This window comes from Heterocephalus glaber, unplaced genomic scaffold (genome assembly GCF_053883595.1).
Source record: "Heterocephalus glaber isolate CG9 unplaced genomic scaffold, H.glaber_assembly_v1.0 deba00001606, whole genome shotgun sequence".
In the NCBI taxonomy this organism is placed as follows: Eukaryota; Metazoa; Chordata; class Mammalia; order Rodentia; family Bathyergidae; genus Heterocephalus; species Heterocephalus glaber.
In genome coordinates, this window is record NW_028258377.1 from 15,687,815 (window position 1) to 15,700,623 (window position 12,809).

A 12,809-nucleotide genomic window follows, 5' to 3' on the forward strand; every position below is an offset into this window, starting at 1 on the left:
TTAGATCTGATTATTCTAACCTTTTCCTGGCACATTTATCCAGCTACACAGAAATGGCCTTTATGTCGACATTTCAAAGGTCACTCTATAGTAACTGATGCTTGATAATGCCAGTCTTTATCATATGTAATTTTCATTTATTCTCAGTGTCACCAATTTCAGGACAAGGAATCTGTTGGCTCTTTTTTTTTTTTCTAAGTTTCTGTCACATTTTGGAGGGAAAGAATTATTCTTGAGAATAGCTGATTAATAATAACTTGCACTTGTCATTACAAAGCAAACTAATATCATTTCTCTATTTGATAAACCACAACTACTATATTTTCTCACCTAGTACTAACTTCAGTTTTGGGAACTTCACTAGGGTAAATCAATTAGCACTTACCATTAATAAGCAGAGAGCTATCGGATCCTGGATATGAATAGTTTAGACGACCTGAAGGTAAAAGAAGGCCGTTACTAATTTTACTTTTTAATAGATGATTTAAAAGTAATTCAATAACAGAGCTGAACTGATTGCTTTTAATAAAAGAATTTTGAAAACTGCATTATGGGACAAAATTTGTGCTACAAAACAATGAATCAGAGGACATATCAATCAGCATGTTCACTAAAATTCAAATGGAAAATTTGAAGGTGGCAAAATAAAATATCCTCCTATTTAACGACTAGGTCATTCTAATTTCCAAATCTCCCCAAAATAATTTTCTTTATACCCTTATGTTCTAACACCAACTCACAATATCAATCTTCACACTTTTTGCCTCATAAATATGAAAAAAAATTGTCATTTGTGTAGGTTTTTTTTTTTTACTTTTTATAAGTATGTAATCAGCAGTGATATTTTCTTTGTGGCTCATAACAAAAGTTCCAGACTTATGCCTACATGTGCAAACATGGCTGATGAGGTTAAATTCAAGATTTGGGCAAGGCAAACTAAAGACAGAAGAACATTTCATTGTACTTACACAGAGACAATATCAAAAGCACCTAACAGTACCAAAAATCACAGTAGTCACTTAATAAATACTTGGTTACTTTCCTTTGAATTATGAAGTCTTTTAAAATTTTTAAGGTACTATGGCCACCCAAGATGTGCATAAAAATAATTTGTAGAAGTTCTAAAATTGTTGGATAAACTGTCTTCCCAATCACTGTGATTTTTGAAGGCTGTGGAAAGGCAGATAAACCTCTTGAAGGCTATGAAAAAGTGGATAAGCAGAGATTCTCCCAAGCCAAAAGGCTACAACAAACTTTCCTAGGTGCCAGCAAGATTTTACCTAGGGTACTGGGAACCAGAGCTAATACGTGGTCCTACCAACCTAATAGCCATACATTATCAACTCTTCAGAAAGTAACTTTAGCCCTTTAATGGTTTTTAATTTCATATCTTTGAAATAGTCTCCACAGAAATGAATTCATTCCATTAAATGAGAAAATTGATCTCTACTGCCTGCAGCTTTAATTAATCTGTATCCAAAACCTGGAGTCTAATATGAAACAAAATTAAAACAGTATTTTAATAATTAAAACCAAATAAAAGGGTTTTCTAAAATTAAGTTGTTAATTGCTCCACTTAAAATGTCAATTTATTCCTATTTTGGTACTGAAGGTAGGTATGGATATAGGAGAGAATAAGGTAAAAATTAATTCTGATGCTTCAATTTATTCCTAAATATTGGTTTCATTCTTTAATGCTAATATACAGCCAAGTATCCAAATCTCTTGAATTTCATTTGAACTGCTTTATCTATAACCTGGATCTTATTATTTGTCACAAGCATATGTTTTTTAAAAAAATAATAGATTTGAGTTGCTAAGAATAAGAACACAACTTAAAAACTTGGTGGGTATGATTTCTGAATCACAAAAATTAGTAGCTAATTTCCTGCAATGGAATGTAATTATAAATTTTGTATCTGTAAAACTAGTAAACACTCTAATGAGCTATAATACACCACTTTCATTTATCATAAAACATTTTTAAAAGATGTAAGTCAATACAGAAACAAAAATATTTAACTGAAATAATGAGTTAAAAATTATTTCTAAGAAGATATTCTAATTTTTAATGCTAATATTCAATTAAAACCATGGCTATTCTATAAGAACCATAATGTCTTTTACTTGACACTATGGAAGAATAAATATAATTAACAGAATATAAAAGATCAATTACCAAACTGGCTGGCCCAATTTAACAAAGGAAATTTCACTTTGTCAGAAACTTATTTTCTGGGTAATTTGGGGGGTTTTTTTGGTTTTGTTTTGTTTTTTTGGTACCAGGGATCAAAGTCAGGACCTTTCGTTTGTGAAGCAGGTGGCAGCACCACTGAGCTAAATTCCCGGCCCTCTTCTAGGTAATTTTTATGGAGAGAGAAATATTTCAACTTGATAATGCATAAAAACACCCTTTAACTCTTTGAGTTCGCCTTATGGCACAGCTCTTGAAGAGACACCCCACCCAAGGCAAGTGCTGTTTGACACTTTTTTGCTACTTAACCTTCTTAACATAGTAATTCTATCCTTCACTGAGATTAATATGACACTGAAGAACGCCAGCAAAGTTCACAGTTGAACTCTGAAAGTGATACTTGTTTTTAATTTTTTGACCTGACCTTGTAATATGAGTAGTGTCAGACTAGACTTAGTTTTGGTCTTTGAGTAGCAAATACAACTGTAACATTTTCTTAAACAATCAGTAATTCTAGTTCTATATTAAAATATAAGCAGTGACATTAAGAAATCTTTCTTTTTCTTTGTGCTAACTTTGATAATGCTTTCCCAAACCATCTGCCTTACTCTTCTGTAAATTCTTCCTACAACTAAAATATCTAAAGAGTCATTCATAATTATGGATTACACATATCACTTTCATTCTGGAAATATTCCCAAAGCTCCCATAAGTGCCAAGGAAATTTAGAGTCTTCTTCAAGCCATTCACAATTCTCCTTGTACACTGCCTTTATTTCTGTTCCAATATCCTCTCTGCTCTACGGATGCCAATTTATAACAAAATTTCTGCATTTTCTATGGCTAGCTTACTGACAATCCCCTCCCATATCTGATCTAGTGACCTTTATTCCACGTTCCCAGTGAAGAATGTTGTGTGTTTGTGCCTCATATTTTTTTAACCTATCTAAAGACTATCTTTTTTTAGTTGCACAGAAGATGCCAAATCAGCGAATCAACCTGCTGCAGACAGGCAGGTCTGCACACACCCTACCGAGGTCCCGAGTCGTGCGGAAGACGCCGAATCACCCCGCTGCAGACAGGCAGGCACCTGGTTCCACACGACAAAGAAGCAGAGGACACTGGACCACTAGACCACAGTACTGAGTCCCGCTGCTCCCGGCCCAGAGGTAGGGGCTTCTGAGCTGCCATCCCACTACTCCTGGTCCAGAGGAAGGGGATTCCCAGTCATCATCCCTCCCGCTGCTCCCAGCCCAGAGGAAAGGGCTTTTGGGCCACCTTCTGTCCCACTGCTCCTGGCCCAGAGGAAGGGGCTTCGGGGCCACCATCCCTCCCACCGCTCCTGGCCCAGAGGTAGGGGCTTCTGAGCCGCCATCCCACTGCTCCTGGTCCAGAGGAAGGGGCTTCCCGGCCACCATCCCTCCCACTGCTCCCAGCCCACAGGAAAGGGCTTTTGGGCTACCATTCCTACCGCTGCTCCCGGCCCCTGTCCCACCTCTCCCAGCTCAGAGGAGGTAATCTGTGTGGGTGCTAACAGCCCCCCCCCAAGTCAAAATGAGAAAACATGTAAATAAGTCTCAAAACCAGACTTCCAGATCACCTACAGCAACCCCAAAGGGAAATGAGATGGAACACTCTGATACTCAACCACCTGGACACACTAAACTGGCAACCAAAGGGGATCTGAAAAAAATGAAATCAGAAATAATTTCTCAGATAACAGGAGAAATTGTGCCCCTAGTGCAAGACATGATTAATAAATCTAGAGAGGAGCCGAGGAACATGATGGAATCACAACATAGGAAACAAATGGAATCCGTAAAACAGATGCAAATAGATTTCCAGGACATGAAAAACTCCACTGAAAGTCTACACAGCAGAATGAGCCAATGTGAGGACAGAATTTCAGATATAGAAGATAAGATTGCAATTAGTGACCTGAAAAAGAAAAATTGCTTCAAAATTATAAGGGAACATGAGAAATCAATCCAGCAGCTGCTAGATGATGCAAAGAAGAATAACATAAGACTGATTGGAGTCAATGAAGAAACAGGAGAGAGTGCAGATGACAAAAAATCTCTTCACAGAAATAATGGCAGAAAACTTCCCAAGCAGGGGAAAAGAGCTTGACATACACATAAGAGAGGCATATAGGACTCCAAATAGCTTTGATTAAAAAAAATCTACACATAGGCATATAATTGTTAAGATTCCAGAAACTCAACAGAAGAACAAACTTCTACAAGCAGTTAGAAAAAAGAAACAAATCACATACAAAGGAAAGCCCATCAGAATCTCAGCAGACTTCTCAACACAAACTATCAAGGCAAGAAGAGCTTGGAGTGACATATTCCAAGCCCTAAAAGAAAACAGCCTCCAACCCAGGTTGATGTACCCTGCAAAACTATCTTTCAAAATGGATGGAGAAATAAGATACTTTCATGACAAAGAGCACCTTAGGAACTTCGTGAATACCAAATCAGTACTCCAAAGAATTTTACACAATATCCTAGGAACAGACATTGAGGATCACAACTCCAGGAAGCAAAGCAGAATGAACCCATCTGGCATGACAAGAAATTAAATGTAAAGGGGGAGAACCCAACAAAAAGAAAACGTCATGGCAATGACAAGTCAATACGTTTCAGTTATAACTATCAATGTTAATGGTCTCAACTCACCAGTCAAAAGAAATAAACTGGCAGAATGGGTCAAGAAGCAAAATCCAACAATATGCTGCATACAAGAAACACACTTAATTCAAAGGGAAACTCATAGACTGAAGGTTAAAGGGTGGAAAACAATACTCCATGTGACAGGAACCCGAAAAAAAGCAGGAGTAGCTATCCTCTTTGCAGATCAAGTAGATTTCAAACCAACACTAATTAAGAGAGATGAAGAAGGACACTACATCCTTGTAAAGGGAAGACTCCAAGAGGAAGAGATGACAATCATAAATATCTATGCACCAAACACTAGTGCACCCAACTATACAAAACAAATACTAACGGACATGAAAAGCCATATATACACTAAAACAACTGTAGTGGGGGACCTCAACACCCCACTGTCACAAATAGATAGATCAACTAGACTAAAAATAAGTAATGAAATACCAGAAATCAATCGAACTCTTGAACAAATGAACTTAACAGATGTTTACACAGTCCTCCACCCCACAAAATCAGGATACACATTCTTCTCAGCTGCACATGGGTCATTCTCCAAAAGAGACCACATACTCACACATAGAACATGTTTAAGTAAGTGTAAAGGAATTGAAGTTATCCCCTGTATATTATTACACCATAGTGCGATGAAATTGGAGATCCATAGCAAAAGAAAACTCAAAAAATTTCATAAACACGTGGAAATTGAACAACACACTTCTGAATAACCAATGGGTCACAGAGGAAATTAAAGAAAAAAATCACACAATTCCTTGAATTAAATGACAATGACAATACAACATATTGGAATCTATGGGACACAATGAAAGCAGTCTTAGAAGGGAAATTCATAGCAGTGAATATGCATATTAGGAAAACAGAACGAGCCCAATTAAACAACCTGTTGCTGAACTTCAAGCTTCTAGAAAAAGAAGAGCAGGACAACTCCAAAGCTCATACAAGGGAAGAAATTATAAAGATCAGAAGAGTAATCAATGCAATGGAGACTAAGAGAACAATACAAAAAAATCAATGAAGCCAAGAGTTGGTTCTTCGAAAGAATCAACAAAATTGACAAACTTTTAGCCAACCTTGTCAGAAAGAGGAAAGAAAAGGCCCAAATCCATGCAATTAGGAATGAAAAGGGTGAAATTACAACAGACCCAGCAGAAATCCAGAGGATCATCAATACCTACTTCCAGAACCTATACGCCAATAAGATGGACAACACAGAAGAAATGGACAGATTCCTAGATACATATGAATTACCAAAGTTGAACGAAGATGACCTAAAAATTCTGAACAACTCAATATCAACCAATGAAATTGAAAATGTAATTAAAAACTTATCAACTAAAAAAAGCCTGGGCCCTGATGGCTTCACTGATGAATTCTACAAGACATTTAGAGAGGAACTACTACCACTACTGTTTAAACTCTTCAATGAAATTGAAAGGGAAGCAATACTCCCAAATTCATTCCTAGAAGCAAGCATCACCTTGATCCCCAAAGCAGGGAAAGACCCAACTGAAAAGGAGAACTATAGGCCAATCTCACTAATGAACATAGATGCAAAAATCCTTAATAAGATACTGGCAAACAGAATGCAGAAGATCATCAAGAAGCTCATACACCCTGATCAAGTGGGATTCATCCCTGGGATGCAGGGATGGTTCAACATACACAAATCAATCAGTGTAATACAATATATCAATAGAGCCAAGGACAAAAACCATATGATAATCTCCATAGATGCAGAAAAAGTATTTGAAAAAATCCAACATGCATTTATGATAAAAACCCCACAAAAAATTGGAATAGATGGTCTCTACCTCAAACTGATAAAAGCCATCTATGAAACACCAACAGCCAATGTCATACTAAATGGTCAAAAACTGAAATCCTTCACACTAAAATCAAGAACAAGACAAAGATGTCCACTATCACCACTCTTGTTCAATATAGTTCTGGAAACATTAGCCATGGCAATTATTCAAGAGAAAGAAATAAAAGGAATAAAGATAGGAAATGAAGAAGTCAAATTGTCATTATTTGCAGATGACATGATACTCTATATAGAAGACCCCAAGAACTCCACCAAAAGTCTTCTAGACTTAATAACCAAATTCAGTCAAGTAGCTGGTTACAAGGTCAACACACAAAAATCAATAGCTTTCCTCTACACCAATGACAGACTCACTGAGAGAGAAATAGGGCCAATAATTCCTTTCACAATAGCATCCCAAAAACTGAAACACCTAGGAATTATCCTAACGAAAGAAATCAAAGACCTCTTCTCTGAAAACTATGGCACTCTGAAAAGAGAGATTGAAGATGATATCAGAAAATGGACAGACATCCCCTGCTCCTGGGTAGGAAGGATTAATATAGTGAAAATGGCCATACTTCCAAAACTGCTATATAGATTTAATGCAATTCCAATTGAGATCCCAGCAGCATACTTCACGGACCTTGAGAAAACAATCCAAAAATTCATTTGGAACAAGAAGAGACCCAGAATAGCAAAAGCAATTCTAGGTAACAGAGACATGGCAGGGGGTATCACAATCCCCAACCTGCAACTATACTACAAAGCTACTGTGATAAAAACAGCATGGTACTGGCAAAGAAACAGACCTGAGGACCAGTGGAACAGATTAGAACATGTAGAAACAATGCCAGACACACTCAGCCATCTCATCTTCGATAAAGGAGCTAAACACCCTCACTGGAGGAAAGATAGCCTCTTTAATAAATGGTGCTGGAAAAATTGGGCTTCAGCTTGCCAAAGATTGAAACTAGACCTATATCTCTCACCATGCACTCAACTAAAATCAAAATGGATTAAAGATCTAAATATTAAAATAGAAAGTCTGAACCAGTTGGAACAGAGGTTAGGTAGAACCCTTGAAGACATCGGTGTAGGAAAAGATTTTATTAACAAAATCTCAGTTGCCCGTGAACTAGCACAAACAATCAACAAGTGGGATCTCTTCTTATTAAAAGGCTTCTGCACAGCAAGAGAAACCACCAGCAGTGTGAAGAGACAACCCACAATGTGGGAAAAAATCTTCACCTGCTCTTCCTCAGACAAAGGTCTACTATCTTGAATCTATAAGGAACTTAAAAAAATCAGACCTCCCAAATTTAAACATCTAATCCAAAAATGGGCATCTGAAATGAACAGACATTTTGCAGACAAAGAAGTAGAAATAGCAAATAAATACATGAAAAAATGTTCAACATCACTGGTCATTCGAGAGATGCAAATGAAAACAACGCTGAGATTCCACTTCACTCCAGAGAGAATAGCTGCTATCATGAAATCAACCAATAACAAATGCTGGTGGGGCTGTGGGGAAAGAGGAACCCTGCTCCACTGCTGGTGGGAGTGTAGACTGGTGCAAGCACTGTGGAAATCAGTATGGAGATACCTCAAAGAACTAGGACTGGAAGTCCCATTTGACCTTGCTATTCCACTGCTGGGGATCTTCCCCAAAGAATTAAAAAAGAATCATACCACAGTGATATATGTGCACCCATGTTCATAGCAGCACAGTTTGTGTTAGCTAAAACTTGGAAACAGCCCAAATGCCCATCAACTGGAGACTGGATAAAGAAAATGTGTTTTTTTAATAAAATGGAGTACTACTGAGCCATAAAAAATGAGAAATTAGAGACATTTATAGCTAAGTGGATGCACATTGAGGCGATACTCTTAAGTGAAATCAACAGGACACACATGTATAAATACCGAATAGTTTCTCTGGTGTGAGAAACTGAAAGTGTAAATAAGGACTAAAATGTGTAATAGGTAATGCGAAATAGGAAGAAAAGGGGTAAAGGGGAAGGAAGTGGGAGGGCTAGGGGAAAGGATAGAAGGGAATGGGATTAATATGAGAAAATGGAAAAATAGGAACAAAATCTTTGTAAATATGGAGGAATGGAGGGGTTGAAGGGAGGGCTGGGCAAGGGTGAAGAATAAGAACCAAGAGAGACTATGTAAAGGTGCAAATTTCCAATGATGAATGTCATTATATTGTATACCTAAAATGTATCAATGATTAGAATGAATAATTGATAATGTAAAATAGGAAGAAAAGGTCCAAATGGGTAGGGGTAGTGGGAGGGGCAGGGCAAAGGAAAGAAGGGAAAGGAAAAATGATGAGAAATGGCAAAAATGGAAATAAAGTCTTTGTAAATAGGGAAGGGTGGAGGGTGTGAAGGGAGGGCTAGGAATGGGAAATAAAAAGACTATCTTTTTATAGCAGTTTTAGGTTAACAGCAAACTTGAGAGGAAGGTACAGAGATTTCCCATATACTTCCTGCCCCACACTTTCCTAGCCACCCCGTTATCAACACCCTCCACTATAGTAGTATATTCCTTACAATTTAAGTACCTACATTGACACATCATTAATACCCAAACCTCCAGTTCACATTAGGTTCACTCTTGGTGTTGTACATGAGTTTGCACAAATGTATAATGATGTGTGCTCTTAACTGTAGTATCATACAGAATATTTTCACTTCCCTAAAACTTCTCTGTACTTCACCTATTCACCCTTCCTTAACACTTGATCTTTTTGCTGACTCCACAGTTTTCTCTTTTCCAGAATGTCCCATCATTGAAATTATACAATAAAGCCTTTTCAGATTGACTCCTTATATTCAGTGGTATCCATTTATGTTTTCTCTCTGTCGTTTTGTGATTTGATGTCTGAATAGTTTTCCATTGTTTGTAGGAACCACAGTCTACTTATCCATTTACCTACAGAAGGACATCTTAGTTGCTCCTAAGTTGGGCAACTGTGAGTAAATTTGCCACAAACATCCATATACCAGGGTTTTGTATGGATATAAGTTTTCTGAAGAGTTTTTTCAAAAAATTTTTCCGGTTCACCTTTTTCCAGGACACCTCTCCCAAAAAAGGAAGGCTTTTTATAAAGTTAACTCACCATATTTTATTTCTAGCTTCACACCAATAGCCAGCCTTCTTACATAATAATATAGCTACTGGCTAACTCTCTTATCTCTTTTACATAATAACCCCCTTAAGAACTACAGTCATTTTTACCTTGTCATCTTCAGTTTCCTGTTTGGGCAACAGGCTAACATTCAGTGAGTTCATTCCACTGAACTTGAAACACCAGCATTTCACAAATGAATATAGTAAAATAAAAAGAAATGAGATATTTGAATATGAATATAATCCAGTGCCTCAGGTTCTGTTTGGTTGATTTTTTAATAACTTGTCTATCTTTAAACACAATCCAGGTTTTGGTACAACTAGAATTTAATTCCTGAAGGCAGAAGGAAGGCATTAGGATTTTATGAAAGCGCATCTATTTGGTGGGCAAAATTCAATTTTAGAAGGCTCTTGGTATTGTGTTATAAATGGAAAAAATATTGCCTGACCAGCAGTCCTTTTTCTTGAGAGACATTATGAAAAGAAAGTAGTAGTCTCTAGAGGCCACCTGTGGCATTTGGAACCAGAAGCCTGGCATACATCATGAAGAAGGCATAGGTTATATTTGGTGACATGACTCAACCTTGCCAAATATAGGTAACTGATCCAGTGTGACTCTGGGGAACTATACTACCAAATTCTACAGCCTAGAAAAGATCCATGCAACAACTAGACAAGTCTATGCTAGGCATTTGTAAGTTGGAAAGAACCAATATTTACCAAATAGACTGACTTAGAATAGGTGTTAAGAACAAGTGCCTTAAAGAACAGTATGTACTTTCTTAAGACTCTAAGCAACCTAGCCAAAAGATGAAAGGAGAAAAGAAAATACCCTATTATATTGTTATGGCTTGTGTCTAGATGCCCACCTGAAGCCTCATGTGGTCATAGGTGGGGCTTTTTCAGAGGTGGCTGGATCTAGAGCGTGTGATGCTGGGACTAAGGGTGTATAACTATAAATTACTCCACTGATTGGTGTGGCAAGTTCTGAGTGTAGATAATGGGAAGGCCTGCTACCCACCTCCTATCCCAAAGTGTGAGTGCTACCAGACCTAATGGCATATAGCCTGAATATAATATGAGGAACAGAAAAAAGGCTGCTGTTGTTCTCACTTGTCACTTGCTGCTTCTTTGGTACTTCATTGATTTGCTGCTTTCTGCTCACCATGAACTGTTTCTTCTCTGTGATGCCGCTCTGCCACGCCACCCTGCCTTGGAGCCAGCCAACTACCAATTGAAACCTCTACAAATTGTGAGCTACAATAAACCTTTCCTTCTTTAACCTTGGGTGTCAGGTATTTTGTCTCAGCAACAAGAAAAGTAAGACATATATTAACAATATACATGGACTGCTTTCATAATTAGGTAAAATAAAAGTTATTTTCTAAAGAGAACCCAGATACTATTGGTATGGCTGATTCAGCAGGAAATGATATAAATGCTGCAATTTCATAAACAAACACTAAAATATATCAAATGTTCACGGTGCTATTAGATTTTATGTTATAACATCTTTTTCAGAGTCATGCCAGCATCTTTGGCAACATGGTATAGGCCAAGAAACAATAATAAGGAATTACTCTGCAAGGCTATCCAAAACATATCCATGTAATCCTACATAATGACATGTAGCATAAAATTCTAAGTCAATTTTTTATTTGGCTCATGCTAAAAAAACTTGTATATGCCAAAGGAAAAGAGAGGTGTTTTCAATGAACACCATTAAAAATTTCTAATCCACTTACATACACATTTGTGGTTGTTCTTAATTGGAAATGCTCCTACTTCTGCTTCTGCTAAATTTATCTAGTACACATCCGAGTAAATCAAAGCTGTATTGCCATAAATATTTTTTAAAGGAAATATTCTATCTGCCTTTTAAACATCTACTGATTTCATCAACAATGCCTGAGACTTGCAGCAAGATGGTACTGTGGTGATCAGAATGATATATAGCAAGGCTCAAAATGTATAATAAAGTCACTGGTTGCAAATACCAACTTTCTACTTATACAAATGCAGAACCTATATCAATATAAACTAATAAAAATTCAATATGCTCTGTAACTTAATGATTAAAGGTAATTTTAATAATTTACATTATTTACCTAAAAGTAACTCTGCAAATCAAAATTGGTAACCTTATTTTACTCTCTGACCTATCTGTGCTACAACAACTTCCCATAAGACATTTCTATGCAAAATCACACCGCAGGAACTGGCTAGGACTAGTATCAAGTGAAGAGTCTTGCTCCTTCTCAAAAAGCCATTTAAAATTCATTAAACACACACACAGAGTTTAGGCTAAACAAAAACCCTTTCTGGGATGAATCTGGCTTTTCGTTTCAAAGTCAAGGTTTCTAAAATCCCTTGAATTCATGTTTTTCCTGTCTCACACAGTGCCATTTCCCTTCTCACATGCATTCTAGCCATTCAGAACAATTGGCTTATAACCTGCTTCTGGGTTAAGTCCTCTGTCAAATGTTTCCTTCTATCTGTCCCTCAGTGTCTTTCTACTCTTTTGTCCAGGCAGTTGTTGTTTTAGGCCTCATATCCTATGCAAAGTCTTCCTTGCCCCAAGACACCCATTCTCTGGTTCAGATAATCCCAAATGCTCCATATAGCACCCTTGACACTTATTACATTGTATGTTACCCTTCTCTGTGTGTGTGTGTGTATGTGTGTGTGTGCCTGTGTGTGTGTGTGTGTGGTACTAAGAACTGAACACAAGTTCTTCAACTAGGCTACAATCGCAGCACTTTTTAATTTTTTTATTTTGAGAAATAAAGAAATCTCAGGAAAACAGAGATCTGTATTTCCATTTACTTCACAAAACTGCTATATTCCTGAGACAAATTTTTGCAGAAGAGCAAGAAAAGTCCCCCAGTATACAGTAGCTCCCTAATTAATATCAACTTATTTACCTTCTCCGACTATAAGCCAGAGATAACCAACAATTTTCCACTTGTGAGAGAAAG

The 12,809-nt window shown here is 37.2% G+C and overlaps 1 protein-coding gene across 4 annotated transcripts in view; it reads right to left on the reverse strand.

The window, feature by feature from the left end:
* The window catches only part of Cpeb4 (cytoplasmic polyadenylation element binding protein 4), a 65,361-nt gene that overhangs the window by 23,084 nt on the left and 29,468 nt on the right, over nt 1–12,809 (reverse strand). For 2 of the 4 annotated variants that reach the window (XM_004836363.4, XM_004836362.4), the window contains exon 3: nt 386–436. The exons of the other annotated variants lie outside the window; for them this stretch is intronic. In XM_004836363.4, coding sequence (XP_004836420.1) covers nt 386–436 — 51 coding nt within the window. The remainder of the gene's footprint in view (nt 1–385; nt 437–12,809) is intronic. 4 annotated transcript variants of the gene reach the window in all.